This window comes from Schistocerca piceifrons, chromosome 3 (genome assembly GCF_021461385.2).
Source record: "Schistocerca piceifrons isolate TAMUIC-IGC-003096 chromosome 3, iqSchPice1.1, whole genome shotgun sequence".
Taxonomy (NCBI): domain Eukaryota; kingdom Metazoa; phylum Arthropoda; class Insecta; order Orthoptera; family Acrididae; genus Schistocerca; species Schistocerca piceifrons.
In genome coordinates, this window is record NC_060140.1 from 936,150,889 (window position 1) to 936,169,163 (window position 18,275).

General features: G+C 39.8%; 1 protein-coding gene across 1 annotated transcript in view; it reads left to right on the forward strand.

Annotated features, from left to right (window-relative positions):
- LOC124789821 (alanine--glyoxylate aminotransferase-like) overlaps window positions 1–18,275 on the forward strand; it is a 69,057-nt gene that overhangs the window by 15,042 nt on the left and 35,740 nt on the right. The window contains exon 2 of the mRNA XM_047257305.1: window positions 9,914–10,106. Within this exon, the coding sequence (XP_047113261.1) occupies window positions 9,914–10,106 (193 nt within the window). The remainder of the gene's footprint in view (window positions 1–9,913; window positions 10,107–18,275) is intronic.

The window sequence follows — 18,275 nt, forward strand, 5'->3', positions numbered from 1 at the left end:
TTCATTACAGATAACTGTATCATCTGCAGAAGCCTGATTTTACTATTAATATTGTCTGCAAGGTCAGAAATATATGACGTGAACAGCAACGGTCCCAACACACCTCCCTGGGACACACAGAAGTTACTTCTACATTTGACGATGACTCTCCATCCAAGAAAACATGTTGTGTCCTCCCTCCAAAAAGTCCTCAATCCAGTCAAAAATTTCACTTGATACCCCATTTGATTGTACTGTTGACAATAAGAGTAGGTGTGGTACTGAGTCAAATGCTTTTCAGAAATGGAGAAATACAGCGTCTACCTGGTTGCCTTGATCCAAAGCATTCAGTATGTCATGTGAGAAAAGTGCGAATTGAGTTTCACATGATCAACGTTTTTGAAATCCATGCTGGTTGACATTGAGGAAGTCACTCTGTTCAAGATACATCAGTATGTTTGATCTCAGGTTATGTTATAAGATTTTACAACAAATTGATGTCAAGAATATTGGACAGTAGTTTTATGGATCACTTACACCACCCTTCTTGTAGATGGATATGACCTGCACCCTTTTTCCAAGAACTGGGCATGGACTTTTGTTTAAGTGATCTACGATAGATTATAGTTAGAAGAGGGGCAAACTCAGCTGCAAATTCTGTATAATATCTGACAGGGATTCCATCGGGTGCGGGAGCTTCTTCAATTGTAACGATTTCAGCTGTTTCTCAACACCACTGACACTGATACTTATTTCATTCATCTTTCCAGTGGTATAGGGATTAAATTGAGACAATTCTCCTGGGTCTTCATTTGTAAAGAAAAACTTGAAAACAGAGTTAAGCATTTCAGCTTTTGCTTTGCTACCCTCAGTTTCAGTTCCTGTCTCATTTGCTAGGGACTGGACACTAACTTTGGTGTCACTAACAGCTTTTACATATGACAAGAATTTCTTGGGTTTCTGTGAAATATCACTTGTCAATAGTCTGCTATGATAGTCATAGAAGACATCACGCATTGTTCTCTGGACAACAAAATGTGTTTTATTCAACATCTCCCTATCTACAGCCCTGCACTTTGTTTTACACCTATTGTGCATTAATATCTTTTTCTTTAGAAGTTGCTTTACAGTGACTGTATACCATGGATGTTGCCTCACATTGTGAACTATTTTATTGTGTACAATCTATTCTGTGTGTGATGACCTATTCTTTTAAAACTGAGTTCCCTACCTACTCTGATATCATTTCCCATTAAATTCTCTGGAAGAAAGTTCACAATGGGGATGAAGTCAAAAATTTGCAATGACTTAGAGATTTAGTAGCTCATAGGTTCAAATATCTTTTAACAATTATATATTCTCAGCAAACATGGTAGTTTATGTTAATGAAACTCTGAAACACTGCTACAGTGCTAAGATCATTTAATACAAAAGCTATTCATAAAAACTGGCTATTAAAAAAAGAAAAAACTGATAATTTTTTGTATACAGTCTGTACTTACATGTTTTATTACTTCACTCCATAGTCATCACCCAAACTAAAACATTTGTCATAACGTGACACCAGTTATTAATCCCATCTTCAAAGATTGGTGCCACCAGGTGCTTCAGCCAGCTGTTGACAGCAGCCTTGAGCTCTTTGTCTGTTGTGAAGTGTGGAGTAACCAGCCAGATCTTCATCTTAAGGAAGAGATGAAAATCTCCTGGTGCCAAATCCAAACTATAGGAAGTATGTTGAAAAATTTGCCAGGCAAAAAGTGTGAGTTTTTCCTTAGTACGATTCACATGATGGGGTTGCACATTATCATGAAGGAGAATGATTCCTATGAGAATCATCCAGCATCATTTGTTTTGGATTGACCTTCAGAGTTTTGCAAGAGTCTCAGAATGAACTTGTGATGTCACACTATTCACACTTTTAAGTCTTTCGTCAAAATTCCTTTGTGGTCCCAAAAATTTGTAACAGGAATTTGTGACAGGATCTACTTGAATTTTTTGAGCTGACTTGGAGAATGAGTGTGTATTATGTCTGAAATGTTTCTCAGTTTCAGGGTTCATGTACTGCACCCATTTCATCCCCAGTCACATGGAACAGAAGGAATGTGTGGATAGAATCTATTCTTTCAGTTTTGTGAACATTATGGTAACACTACCTCTATGTGACAATGTTAAAAAGGGTTGTCCTTTAACTCTGAGGTACATCTTGAGAAAGATGTACCTCCGCAATTTCATCAGCATGATGCACTAGTTCACCTGACACTTCTGAATGTCTTCTTCAACCAATTTCATCATGGACTATGTGCCATCAGCCTTGAATTTTCTGCACCACTCCCTCACAACAATATTCACTTATATTCCCAGCCCCATACACATGACACAGTCGACAGTGACTCTTTGTGGCACTGACTCTTTCTAGATTAGATTAGATTAAAACTAGTTCCATGGATCATGAATACGATATTTCGTAATGATGTGAAACGAGTCAAATTTTTCAATACATGACATAATTAAGTTAATTTAACAACATAATTAAGTTAATATAACAACTTTTTTATTTTATTTTATTTTAATTTTTTTTCTTAATTTATATCTAAAAATTTCTCACTGGAGTAGAAGGAGTTGTCATTCAGAAATTCTTTTAATTTCTTCTTAAACACTTGTTGGTTATCTGTCAGACTTTTGATACTATTTGGTAAGTGACCAAAGACTTTAGCGGCAGTATAATTCACCCCTTTCTGTGCCAAAGTTAGTTATGAACACTGCTATTACTTTTGAATTGGGTTTGGTTGTTAATAACAAAATTCATAAGAGAGTATATATACTGAGAAGCTACTGTGAATATCCCTAGATTGTTAAATAAATGTCTGCAGGATGATCTTGGGTGGACTCCAGCTATTATTCTGATTACACACTTTTGTGCAATAAATACTTTATCCTTCAGTGATGAATTACCACAAAATATGATGCCATATGCAAGCAATGAGTGAAAATAGGCGTATTAAGCTAAATTACTAAGATGTTTATCACCAAAATTTGCAATGACCCTTATTGCATAAGTAGCTGAACTCAAACGTTTCAGCAGATCATCAATGTGTTTCTTCCAGTTTAATCTCTCATCAATGGACACACCTAAAAATTTTGAATATTGTACCTTAGCTATATGCTTCTGATTAAGGTCTATATTTATTAATGACGTCATACCATTTACTGTACGGAACTGTATGTACTGTGTCTTATCAAAATTCAGTGAGAGTCCGTTTACAAGGAACCACTTAGTAATTTTCTGAAAGACATTATTGACAATTTCATCAGTTAATTCTTGTTTGTCAGGTGTGATTACTATACTTGTATCATCAGCAAAGAGAACTAGCTTTGCCTTTTCATGAATATAGAATGGCAAGTCATTAATATATATTAAGAACAACAAAAGACCCAAGACCGATCCTTGTGGAACCCCATTCTTGATAGTTCCCCAGTTTGAGGAATGTGCTGATCTTTGCATATTATGAGAACTGCTTATTTCAACTTTCTGCACTCCTGCTTGCAGGAACTGTATGACAGAATGTACCTCATGACGGGTGAGTGACACAATAACACCATCCATTTCAATCACATGCTGCTTACACACTGACAAACACAACAGAGAGCTAACTGACACAACATGACCTTCAAAGTGTCATTCTCCAAACATGCAAGCATCTTTACGGTACAGGCATTTGTCTGTTTTAATAGCTAATTGGAGATTAATTTATGTTCAGCCCTTGCAAAAAGGTCCTTCAAGCAAGTCTTTCAATATTCAGAGATTGTTTTACAAGATAGTGGTGGTTACTTCCTCTATGCGGTACAGAAAGTGGCAGCCATCATTACTTCAGAGATTAGTACCCATGTAATCTTTACAGGATAGGTGAACTAGCCAGTAATTTTGAGTAGAGTCTCCACTGGACACAATATCTGCAGTCGGAGTCTCAGTTGAGACAGGCTTCATGTCCCTTCCTTGCCAGACTGCGCCAAAGAGTTCTTTCCAGCTGGCACAGCCATCCCATATCTCATGCACACACAGTGGTGATGTTCCACATATGAATATCTTCTGTCTGCTTTTGTCACAAAGGACCAACTCTCGGGTCTCTTCCACCACTATTCTGTCCCCACCAAGAAACATTTTCATTGGTCATCCTTCACAATGTTTTGTTAAGTTAATATTTTAAATCCTCGTGTGGTTCAGAATAGCACAAACTTAAGTAATTACTCTCTTGGCTAAAATCAGTTGTTATAGTCTTATTAGAATGGGAGTGGATAACACAGGCTGACTTGTGTAGACTTACACGAAGCATGTTACATAGATGTCAGGCAGTGATAAACTCTCACAGGGGGCATACATATTATTGAAGCTCTCAGAGTTCAACGAAAAGTACCTGGGGTGATGGGATGAATGATTGTTTCCACTTCGTTTTTGACACCTGTCTGACATTTCAGTTCTTTTTATGTAAGCAGTCGAGGATGAAATGATTTTTTGTTGTGAAAGATAAAGGTATAATTTGGTAACATGCCCAGTCCTCAATTATTGCTCAATGGAGTATGGAAAAAGCCCAAAGTCATGTTCCCCTAATTCTTCTGACCAGTGGATAAAAAAGTTTTCAGTTTGGATTTGCTTCTCCGAATCTCCACCTGTGATAGATACGTTGTTGGAACTTAGTGATGCTCAGCTCACTATTTCCTTGTGTTCTGCATCTACATCTACATACATATTCCACAAGCCACCATATGGTGTTTGGTGGAGGGTATGTTGTACCACAACTGGTCATTTCCTTTCCTGTTCCACTCACAGATAGAGCGAGGGATAAATGATTGTCTATATGACTCTATATGAACCCTAATTTCTTGTATCTAATCTTTGTCATCCCCATACAAAATGTATGTTGGCGGCAGTAGGATCTTTCTGTAGTCAGCTTCAAATGCTGTTTCTCTAAACTTTCTTCGAAATGAATGTCTCCTTCCATCCAGGGATTCCCATTTGAGCTCCTGAGGCATGTTGGTAACACTTCCATGCTGATCAAACCTACCAGTAACAAGTCTAACAGCTCACCTATGAATTGCTTTGATGTCTTCTTTCAGTCCGCATGGTGTGGATCCCGAACACTCAAGCAGTACTCAAGAATAGGTTGCACTAGTATTCTACATGTGGTCTCCTTTACAGATGAAATGCACTTGCCTAAAATTCTCCCAATAAACTGAAGTTGGCCATTCACCTTCCCACCTTCACCTTCACCACAAGCCTCTCATGCTCATTCCATTTCATACTGTTTTGCAGCATTATGCCCAGATGTTTAAATGATGTGATTGTGTCAAGCAGGTTGCTACTAATGCTGTATCCGAACATTATGGGATTGTTTTCCCTACTCATCCATGCTAACTTCCATTTTTCTACAGTAATTAATCAAACCAACTACAAATTTTACCTATGTCATCTTGTATCAATCTACACTCACTTATTTTCAACACCTTCCTGTACACTATAATATCATTGGCAAACAACCACAGATTACTGCCCATTCTGTCTGCTGGATCGTTTATGTATATAGAAAATAGCAATGGTCCTATCCCACTTGCCTTGGCCATTCCTGATTTTCACCCAGTCTCTGCTGAACACTTTCAGTCAAGGACAACACGCTGGGTTCTATTATTTAAGAAGTCTTTATGCCAGTCACATGTCTGTGAGTCTATTCTGTATGCACTTACCTTTGCTAACAGTCTGCAGTGGCGTACGGTGTTGAATACTTTTCTGAAATCTAGAAATATGGACTCAGCCTAGTGTCCTTTATCCATGGTTTACAGTATATCATATGAGAGTATGCATGAGCATTGCTTTCTAAAGCCATGCTGAATTGTGGGAATGGGCTTTTTGGTCTCTAGGAAATATATTATATTCGAACTCAGAATATGCTCTACAATTCTGCAGCAATCTTATGTTAAGGACATTGGTCTATAATTTGGTGAGTCTTTTCTTTAATTTTCTTACATATAGTAGTCATCTGTGCTTTGTTCCAGTTGCTTGGCATTTGATGCTCGTTAAGAGATTTGCGATAAATGCAAACTGAGCAAGGGGCCAATGAAATAGAGTACTCTTTGTAAAACTGAATTGGGATTCCATCTGGACCTGGTGACTTAATTGTTTTAAACTCTTTCAGTTGTTTCAATATTGTGAAAAGGAAAGTTGCTGTTACCATATAGTGGAGATGCTGAGTCACATAGAGGCACAACAAGAAGACTGTCACAAATATAGCTTTTGGTCTGTGTGAGTTGCATTTGCGTGAGTGTGTATGTGTGTGTTTGTCACCTAATTTTGATGAAGGCCTTACAGACCGAAAGCTATATTTGTGACAGTCTTTTCGTTGTGCCTATCTGCGATTCAGCATCTCTGCTAATATGGTGAGTAGCTACTTTCCTTTTCACAGTATTGTTACATTCCATCCTGGATTTTCCATTGTTTGATTTTTGTCTTTCAGTTATTTCTGTGCATCAGAGATACTTATTACTATGTCATCCATAGGGGAGTCTGTGCAATGATCAGATGACAGTACGCCTCTTGATAATGGGGTCCCGGGTTCGATTCCCAGCTGGGTTGCTGATTTTCTCTGCCTGGGGACTGGGTGTTTGTGTTGTCCTCATCATTTCATCATCATTCGTGAAAGTCCCTATATTGGACTTAGTAAAGGTTGGGACTTTGTACAGGTGCTGATTGAGTGCCCCACAAACCAAACATCATCATTATCATCATCAGATGACAGTATGTTTGTACTATTCTCTGTGTGAACAATTTCTTAAATAGGAATTTAAAACTTTGGCCTTCATTTTGCTATCTTCTACAGTCAAACCAGACTGACCAACTGGATGGACTGGATGGATGCCTTAGGCCCGCTCAGTGATTTCACATATGACCAGAATTTTTTCGGGTTCTCCACCAGATCTTTAGACAAGATATGACTGTGGTAACTCTTGCACGCTTCACACATAGATCTTTTTGCAGACGCACAGATCTTTACTAATCTTTGCTTATCATCATTTGCATTTGTTCTTTTGGACCAAGAGTGCTACAGCCTTTGCTTCCTCAGCATTTTCCGAATTTCGTTATTAAACCATGATGGGTCTTTTCTGTCCTTAACCACTTCTTGGGCACATATTTGTACAGAGCATGATTTACAATCTGTTTAAACTTTGCCCATAATTCCTCTATGGCCATCATTCTGGAACTAAATGACTGCAGCTCATTGTCTAAGGCAGATGTTGACAACTGCCTATCTGCTCTTTCTCCTAGCCCACTTGACTGATTTATTAACCTTCATAACCATAGTTGCTATGATGACGTTCATTATCACTAATCCTCATCTCTATACTGACACCATCTATAAGGTCTGGCCTGGTTGTGGCTACAAGGTCCAAGATACTTCCATTATGTGTTGGATGCCAAACTAGCTCCTCAAGACAGTTTTTGGGAAACATGTTCAAAAGTACGAGGGTGGTTTGAAAAGTTCTCGGAATCACCACAAGAGGTCAGTGCTAGCACAACAAGTTGTTCACATGATATTCATTGGTCCGTTGCCTGCAAACACATGCCACATCAGTGCTCTTGGAAGAGAGCTGTGGTGGTGACATTGCTCTGTTGTTGTTCCCACATAGTGATTTGCGGAGCAAAGGACATTCATGCCAATTTCCACAATACACTGGGGCACTCTGGTCCTTCATATTTAACTGTTGTCAAGTGAACAAATGAATTTAAATTTGGTCGGGAGAACTTTAAGATGATGATCCGCACAGTGGTCGGCTGAGATGTGTCACTATTCCAGAAATCACTGCAAAAGTGCACAAAATGGTCACGGAGGATCACCGATTCAAAGTGCGTGAAATTGCTCATGCTTGGCAGACATCATCTGAAAGGGTATAACACATTTTAACTGAATAATTATAAATGAAAAATTTATCTGCAAGATGGGTGCAGCGACTCTTGATGCTGGATCAAAAACATGTGCCATCGCCATGGAAAAATTACATGAACTAAGGTGCATTGTTGCCACACCCACCTTATTCACCTGATATAGCTCCGTCAGACTTCCATCTCTTCCCAAAAGTGAAAACTTTCCTTGGTGGACAAAGATTCACTTCAAACGAAGAATTGATAGCCGGAGTTAACAAATATTTTGCAGGCCTGGAGGAAACTCATTTTCGAGATGGGATCAAGACACTGGAACATCACTAGACCAAGTGCATTAATCTACAGGGAGATTACATTGAAAAATAAAAAAAAGGTTTCAGTGATGTAAGTACTTTTTTCCTATTCTGTTCCGAGAACTTTCCAAACCTCCTTCGTACGTCACAAGATTATATGTACCCCCTGCAATGAGTCCATATTTGGTAGATTAAAGTCACCACCAACTAGTTTTACATGGTCTGGGTACTTATGCACAACTGACAATAAACTTACTTTGAATGTCTCTAGAACTGTCACAGTGGAGTCGGGTGGTCGTTAAAAACATCCAGCAGTTAACTTGGTCTCACCTAGTCCTGTTATGCGCAACCAGATAACTTTACCATCACTCTCAGTTTCTACATAAAGACTCAAAGGTGTTCTCTTTCTGCCTTTCAAGACTATTACGCAATATTTGATAACTTTTGGAACAAAAAAAGAACCCTGTGTGTCAGAATATAGGAGAACCCTTACACAGTGCTACTTATTGAGGTGAGACGACACACTTTCTGTGAATCAAAGCACACTTGAACTTTTGTCTAGAGCAGAGCAGCGAATAGAATGAGCAGTGTTAGGCAACGAGCCTGAGGTACTACCTCTTCCTCAGGCATCTCCACAAGCCATATATCAACAGGAGGTTGCTCAGCCACATTTGACAAGGAATTTGAAAGCCTTTTTCAAAGAAAAATGGTTGCCACTGTTTCCGTGACCTGTATATTCTTCTGATACTTGCTGTCAAATATGTTGGAGATATTATAGGTCAGCAACTGGTTTGTCACAGTGCTCCAACAATCACTATTTATGCGTTACATGAAAACTGTGTGGAAGGAGGTTTTCTATTCCATAATATTTAGAGGCTCAACGCTGCAGCATGTTAGGACTTCATCTCATAGTCTATCTCAAAGGAAGAGTAAGTATACAGTTGTGTAATCTTAATCATTTGTGTATTGTCATATACCTAATCTGCAACATAAAATTTGTTTCTGTCATATGTACCCTTCAAGGTGTTGCAGTTTTCAGATGTTAGTGTATATTTCCTTGGATGCACCCACCTCCTGAGCAATCATCATTGCTTTCTGACTGTCTTATTCGTTAAAACAGTGGAAACTCCAGGTAGGAATATCAGCAATGAAAGAAAACACAAATTGCTTCTTACCATAAAGAAGACAAGTTAAGTTGCAGACAGGCACAATTAAAAGAGACTTACATAAAGCTTTCGACCGCAGCCTTCATCAGCAAAAGTAAAACACACACTATTCATACACACAAGGAAGCACACCACATGCACACATGACTTCCAACTCCAGCATTCTGGTCTGAGTCGTGTGTATGAGGTGTGCTTACTTGTGTGTATGAATGGTGTGTATTTCTCTTTTGCTGATGAAAGTGGGTCGAAAGCTTTATGTAAGTATCTTTTAATTGTGCCTGTGTGGAACTTAATTTGTCTTCTTCATAGTAAGCAGTAATCTGTCTTTTCCTTCATTGTTGATATCATCTTGTTTCTTAATTAGATAATACAACAGCCTGACTCTTGATCAGTCTCTGTATTTATGAAAGATGTGATAGTGACACCTGCAGTTTTGTACTTGCTTTTATGTAAGTTAGTGCACTAAGCCATAGCACATCACAGAACATTCTCATTTTCCTGGTTATTGTAGACTGGCACATTTAGTCTGTTCCTCTTTTCTTTTGCAGATCATGGATGAAATAAAAGAAGGGCTGCAGTATGTGTTTCAAACAAGGAACAGGTTGACACTTGCTGTTAGTGCCACTGGTCATGCTGGAATGGAAGCAGTTATGTGTAACCTCATAGAACCTGGGGACACTGTCCTTGTTACAATGAATGGGATCTGGGGAGAAAGAGCTGCTGACATGGCTGCTCGTTATGGTAGTATTTACACACCTTTTATTGTTAAATGAGGAAATCGTGTTACAATTAAAAAAAAGTTATATAGAAATACTAAAATTTTGTAGAGGAATCTAACATAAAGCTGTGACTTGTTTGTTCACTTTTCCATGTCCACTCTCAGAGAGGCTAGTGAGGTGTGAAGCCAGTGAAACCTTACTGAGAGACATGGTAGAATAAGCATCTAAAACAAAGATGATTTGGCTTACCAAATGAAAGTGCTGGCAGGTCAACAGACACACAAACACCACAAACATACACACAAAATTCAAGCTTTCGCAACAAACTGTTGCCTCATCAGGAAAGAGGGAAAGAGAGGGAAAGATGAAAGGAAGTGGGTTTTAAGGGAGAGGGTAAGGAGTCATTCCAATCCCAGGAGCGGAAAGACTTACCTTAGGGGGAAACACTCGCACACACACACACACACATATCCATCCACACATATACAGACACAAGCAGACATATTTAAAGACAAAGAGTTTGGGCAGAGATGTTAGTCGAGGCAGAAGTGCAGAGGCAAAGACGTTGTTGAATGACAGGTGAGGTATGAGTGGCGGCAACTTGAAATTAGCGGAGATTGAGGCCTGGTGGATAACGGGAAGAGAGGATATATTGAAGAGCAAGTTCCCATCTCCGGAGTTCGGATAGGTTGGTGTTAGTGGGAAGTATCCAGATAAGCCGGACGGTGTAACACTGTGCCAAGATGTGCTGGCCGTGCACCAAGGCATGTTTAGCCACAGGGTGATTCTCATTACCAACAAACACTGTCTGCCTGTGTCCTCTGCTTGTGTCTGTATGTGTGGATGGATATGTGTGTGTGTGCGAGTCTATACCTGTCCTTTTTTCCCCCCAAGGTAAGTCTTTCCGCTCCCAGGATTGGAATGACTCCTTACCCTCTCCCTTAAAACCCACTTCCTTTCGTCTTCCCCTCTCCTTCCCTCTTTCCTGATGAGGCAACAGTTTGTTGCGAAAGCTTAAATTTTGTGTGTATGTTTGTGTTTGTTTGTGTGTCTATCGACCTGCCAGCGCTTTCGTTCGGTAAGTCACCTCATCTTTGTTTTTTATATATATATATATATATATATATATATATATATATATATATATATATATATATATATATATATATATATATATAGGGAAACATTCCACACGGGAAAAATATATTTAAAAACAAAGATGATGTGACTTACCATATGAAAGCACTGGCAGGTTGATAGAAACACAAATAGACACATACATACACACAAAATTCTAGCTTTCGCAACCAATGGTTGCAATTTCTTCCAAGTAACAAAAAAGTAGAGAGATCTATGAGTATTTCTCATTCTAGGAAGTATATATGAAAATCAGTTAGCTTTAAAACTGCATAAGTCACTATTTTTGACAATTCTGTTTTACATGACTAAATGGAAGCTGAAGCGTATATACATCATTATGTAAAGAAACCATGTATGTGTTCTGTGCAAAATAGCCATGAAGGGATTTAAATATTTGCTTTGATTTTGAAACTGTAAGTCACTACCTTGTGGCATTTATCAGCGTATCAGTGTTTTACCACTAGAGTATGTTGTTGGCATCAGCTGTCAGTAACCGCAAATTTCACTAATTGTGGGAAGTGCAAGCTGTGCAAATATGTATTCTTTAGACAATAATGACGTTAGTGTCAAGAAGAAAAAAAGAAATTAGAAATACACATGTATATAAGTGAAGTACAATAAAAACAGCACAAGTGAAACAAACTCCATGTGTTTGCTACAATACCAAAGTAGTCCATCCATGAAATTGGAATGTTTGTTTCAAGTTCATAGCCAGTTACTTACTTACTAATGATGCATGATTTTATTCTATATTACTGTTAACATACTCCAACCTGTTTGTTTCTAATGTTGGAACTGTTGAAAGATAATCCGTTCATATCCATTATAATCTATGATGTCATTATTTGTTCTTAATACTAAGTGACCGAAAATATGATAGGGCACACACATAGATGGAGTATGTCACTGGTTACTAATGCACCCAGGAATAACAGATTCACAGTCAATGTTATAGAAGGTAATGTGTTGTAATTTTGTAAAAGCACTATATCAGAAGTAACACCACCCAAGCTTTGTTCTGCTTCCACATGAAGAGATTACCAATAACACTGAATTACTGCATCCTTTTCTATTTTCATTAGACAGGCTAGCCACGTATTGTGGGTAACCAGTGAAAGTATCTAACTACTCTAAAAGCATGAGTTTGTTTTCTGTCAAATGTTGTTTTGGAATGTCACTAGATTTAGCAATACTGCATCATAACCTATCCTCTGCTTCCTTTAAACTTGAATCTATTTTAGCTAGAAATTTACTTTCCTTCTCTTTTTAGAGCTTCTTCTACTGTATTTACATAAATTTTGCACTCTTACACTACCTTTTCAGCAAGGGTGCTGCCAGGAATCAGCAAAGAATGCTCCTCCAGATAATGCATAAATTCTTCTCGTCTGCACTGAACCTCTTGATGCAGGATCTCAGCGGCGAGTGAAATGATGTTAGATAGGAGCTGATCTCTGAACCATGCAAATAAAGTTTGCTTTTCCAATTATTTTTCCAATACTTTTAGTGAACAATTGAAATGCAACTTTTTAACAATGCTGGTATGACAGATCCAAGCATACGTCCATATGCTACCATGTCTTGAAACTAAAGGGTGAAGATACAAGTATTCACAAATTGAAGACCTCATTTCGTACTTTGTTTCATACAGATATTTAATGATGTATCAAAACATTATCCTTGTTACAAAACAACTCCTTAATTTACCTTTGGCAGTTTATATATAGCTTATGTATATAAGAAAACAAAAGAACGAAAAAATAATATGATTCAGTACGGCACAATATTTGCTGCGCTGTCTGCCCAGGATGCATGGCAACCTCTCTAGGTCAGTCATGGAGGGACTTGTATCATGCACTGTATGAATATGCATGCATGCTCACACTATATTTCCTTCGAGGGAAAGCATTAACGTTGGAGATGTCCATATCTCCATTGGCAGGTGATAACTACTGGAGTGGGTGTCATGCTGCCACAGGAGAATATAGTCTCAAATGGTCCAGATAGGCATTGCACCCATTCCCATGTGAAGTGCCCAGAGCGAAGACTGTGCTGGAGCTGATGGAGGTGTGGACCGTGATGCAGGGACTGGCACAGATAGTGGAGGTGGCTGCGGTGGCAGAGGGCTCTCCAGTGTGCGGTTGGTCATGTGTGGATGGAGCTGGTCATAGTGTCATGACACCAAGCCATTGGAGGTGTGTGTGATGCAGAGGCCTCAGGAGCAATGGACGCCTGCTGGCATCCGCTTAGGGTGCAGGCCAAACCTGCGGGTCCCGATCTCAGGGTCTGGATGGAATCGGTGTGAGGCAGTTGTCTGCGGGCATTGTCCAGAGCAGATGAAGCAGAGTACAGGGCTGGCAGCCATGAGGAAGCTCCACTGGGCTATGGTAGCCAACTGGAATGAACCCATATGGACTCAAGAACCTATCAAGGGCTTCCCCAGCAGAAGATTGAGCGATATATTATTTCACTTGAGTTTTGAGTGTACAGACGAGGTGCTCTGCCTCTCCATTGGACTGAAGATGATAGGCAAGTGCCGTAACATGCCGGATGCCACTCTTTATACAAAATCTTCAAAATCTGGAGACACAAGTTTTGAGCTACTGTCCATCATCTGAGTAATGGCAGTCCTTCTAAAGAAAAATTTTTTGAGAAGGTCGTGACCATAGCCACTGTGAAAGTGGGCAGGCAATGAACTACATAAGGAAATTTTAAAAAAGCTTCAGTTACTACAAGCCAAACAGAGTTAAGGAATAGACCCACAAAATATGCCCCAAATATGCTGTCAGTAGTGCTGAGGGGGCAGGCCACGGGGAAAGAGAGGCCAGTGGTATGACTTGATGGGTGGTGCCCTGTGGGCATGCTGTCACAACGTGTGTGATGTAATTGTCAGTACCCGGCCAGTACATGTGGCAGTGGGCCAGCAGTTTTGTATGAGAAACCCCTCAAAGGTCCAGGTGGAGAAGGCACATGATATCCCTTCGCAATGTGGATGGGTCACAACTCTGGGCACTGACTCTTCGGTAGCCAACAGTAACGCACCATCTAGAACTGAGAAGTGGTGGCAGAGAGCATAATAATTACATAAAGGACCTGACTCTTGCCCCAGTGGTTTATCGAGCCAACTGTGGTGGAGAAACTGAACAACCAGACGTAAGACAGGATTGACCATGACAGCCACAGACATCCAAGAACTGCTAATGGGAAAACCATCCACAGTGTTTTTGACTTCAAAATCAAAATGGAAACACAACAGTTCATCCTAATTAAATGCAGAATTGGGGCCAATCAGCAATCAGGGAAGACCATCTGCATTAGTGTGTCGTACTGAGAGTTGGAAATGATACTCATAGTTGCAGCATGACAAAAAGAGAGCCCAGCATTGCAGGAATGGGATACTTTGCCCTGTAAAGAAAACAAAGGACTGAAAAGGGAATCCAGAGGTTTATGATCAGTAATCAAATTAAACTTAGAATCATATAGGAAAACATGAAATTTTTGGAGCTTGGACTTATTTTTCCATTTGTGAGTAGGACTGTTGCTCCGAATCCACAGTTTAGGAAGTGTACGCAATAGGGTGTCAGAACAGTCTGCATCTTTGTGTGCAGGCCCAGCCCCAAGGCCACGCTGAGAGGCATCTATGATCAAAACAAGATGTTGCCTGCTTGGAAGGCAACCAGGCAAGGTGCCAAGTATAATATTGATCTTAACAGGATAAGAGCAGGCTTGCAGGTGAGTGACTAGTGCAAATGCACATCTTTACATAAGAGAGCATGAAGTGGCTGGGCCAGTGTGGCTGCCTCAGGAAGAAATTTTAGGACACAGCAAAGCTGTAAAGGCATCAACTTGCTGTCATAGAGGCTTGACACCAGCACACAAGACTTAAGAACTGAGATAGGTGATAGACAGCTGAAAAAAAATGTGATTTGTCCAAGGTACATTTCAGACCAGCGGCTTGTAGCACCGTGAACAAGGCATGAAGGTTCTGAAAATGTTCATCTGTTGAGGAACCTGAGATAATATCATCCAGGTAATTGATGCACCCCTGCATGGAGGCTTGAGTTGCTCCAAAAATTATTGGAAAATGGCAGGCATGCTAGCCATGCAGAATGGGAGCTGCTGGTGTTGATACAACCCACAGCGGGTATTCGCTACTAGGACTCATTTGGAATCATCATCCAGAGGAAGTAGTATGTAGGCTTCTGACAAGTCTATTTTGGAAAAATATTGCCTACTGTGAAGCTATTCTAAGAGTTCATGTGGATGGGGTAATGGATAGGTATCAATAACAGACTGTGAATTTATAGATGTTTTAGATTCACCACAGAGCCAAAGGTTGCCATTAGGTTTTTTGACCATTACCAGTGGAGCAGACCATTCACTAGAGGAGACAGGTATGACAAAACCCAAAGATGTATGTCAATCTAGTTCTGATTTGACTTGCTCCCCTAAAGCTACAGGGACTGGGTGAAAAAAATAAAAAAATGGGGGTGTGCTGTTGCTTTTATTGTGATGTGACCCTTGAAACTGGTAGCACACCACAAACATTCCAAAAACAGGAAGGAATATTCTGAGCAGAGCACATCCATTTATCAGTACGGAACTTGAGCCGATACCAGATGCAATTCATCAGAAATAGAGAATCCAAAAATTGTGAAGGTGTCAACCCAAATAAGTTTTCAGTGTTGGCATCACCCACTACTGGAAATGTCAAAGGCTGAAACACTGGTTTGTACATTACAGAAATAAGAAACTGTCCCAATATGGATACTTGTTGGTTGTTATAACTCACCAACCGATGAAATCCAAGATCCACATAGATTTGAGAATTTAACAAAGTCATTGTTGCATCCACGTCCACTTGCATTTTTATCATCTTGTCCATCACACACACACTTCAGTGTAGAGTTCGTTTGGGTTACCATCACTTGGGAAACACTGTTGACATCCATATTCATGTCTGCTGAAAGAGATTAACAGTTGCACACAGACACAACATGCCCTTCCCTTACAATGGTTACATTTGGCCAATGCTTTGGGCATATGGCCTGCTCATGTTGAACAAAACAATAAAGATGCTATGGAAGAGAAGCATGTGGCCACTGTTGTGTTGCTAACTACTGCTTCTTAGCATGGCACTGCCTCATGCAGCATGGAGGCCATGTTTGCAAGGCTGCATCACCTTCCCTCCAAGAGCCAACCAATGGCAGCAAAGGACAAGAGGAAGCAATGGCCTCTACTTCAGGCCATGCTTCTGTCGGATGTTCTACTGCCCTAGATACTTCAAAAGCCAGAGCAATGTTTGTAATATCCATGAGAATGGATTATGACATTGTAAAGCATGTTCAAGGACTTCCCTATCAGGAGCCAGGCATATTATAGGATCACAAATTGTGGAATCAGCTTAAGCATACCAGTGGCGGTGACAGCTAAGACCATGAAATTTCGCTGTCTAAGCTATGTATGACTTGTGGTTCCATTTGCCAATTGTAGAACTCAACATAAGCAGCAATAACATGAATATGTTTGCAGTGATAATTAGAGAGCAAGTGACACATTTTATCAAAAGAGAGACTGGCAGGTTCCTGAAGAGGAGCTAACTGACACAAAAGGTGATAAACATGAGAAGAAATTCATGACTGACATAATCCCTTGCACAAACTGGGATAGGCAATTCCAGAAGCTTGAAAATGTTGCTGAAGGCATTTTACATATGTATCCCAATCTTCCACAGAATCATCATATGGAGAAAATGATGGTGGTTACATCAGTACAATAGAACATGGCAGGTCAATAATGCTGTCAAATTGTTTAGTGCCACAGAGAGAGTCTGCTGCTGATCAGTGAGAGCTTCAGGAGATTGAAGAAATTCTGTAGCTGACATGCTGAAGTAGCACCAACAAAGTTTTATTTTGCTTCCATATGAAGAGCTGCACAATACATTGAATGAAGTATACAACAGTACAAACTCTCATAACTACAGAACACATCCATATACAGTCTTGTAGATGAACATACAACAAACGTACAATATACTAAGTGCCCAGCATGATGGGCTTATATTGGCTGTTGTGCACACAGCACAGTGCTTGCTGTGCTGTCTGTCCAGGCTGTGAGGCAACATCTCTAGGCTGGCCCATGGAGGTGCTTGTATCACATGCTGTTTGGTTATGTGCACACACACTATAGGGCTAAAACATAATGATATTGTTGCTTATAAAACTTAGTGGCTTCCGTTATTCAAGAAAACTGTCCTGTTCATTGAATCCTACAGTAGAGCAATGTCTCAAGGTGAGAAAGTACCACAATATAACCATTTCACTCACTCAAGAGATCATTTTGGTGTACTGGAGGCTAGCCAATTTAATAGCCTTGTACATCACACATTCAGACTTCTAAACTGTCATCCCAGCATCATTACAATGCCATAATAAGCAGTTCTACAGAAGAATGCTGAAGATTAGATGGGTAGATCACATAACTAATGAGGAAGTATTGAATAGGATTGGGGAGAAGAGAAGTTTGTGGCACAACTTGACCAGAAGAAGGGATCGATTGGTAGGACATGTTCTGAGGCATCAAGGGATCACCAATTTAGTATTGGAGGGCAGCGTGGAGGGTAAAAATCGTAGAGGGAGACCAAGAGTTGAATACACTAAGCAGATTCAGAAGGATGTAGGTTGCAGTGGGTACTGGGAGATGAAAAAGCTTGCACAGGATAGAGTAGCATGGAGAGCTGCATCAAACCAGTCTCAGGACTGAAGACCACAACAACAACAATAAGCAGTTACTCGAGTAATCTTCTAATTGATATAAAGAAAATGAAGTGTCCTAGGAAGCTAGAGGGATACCTATGTAATGGGGAGGAAATTAAAAGTTTTTGGAATACTACAGTGTTGGAATAAAAATCATAACACCATGAACGAGTTGTGCGACAGAAACATAAGTTGGTAGGGATGTTTCTACAAAGGAAGGCAATATCTATTCAAATTTTGTACTAGTCGTAAGAGAGTGGTGCTGATAGTGCCATGGTGAGGATTCAAATCTGGTTTGC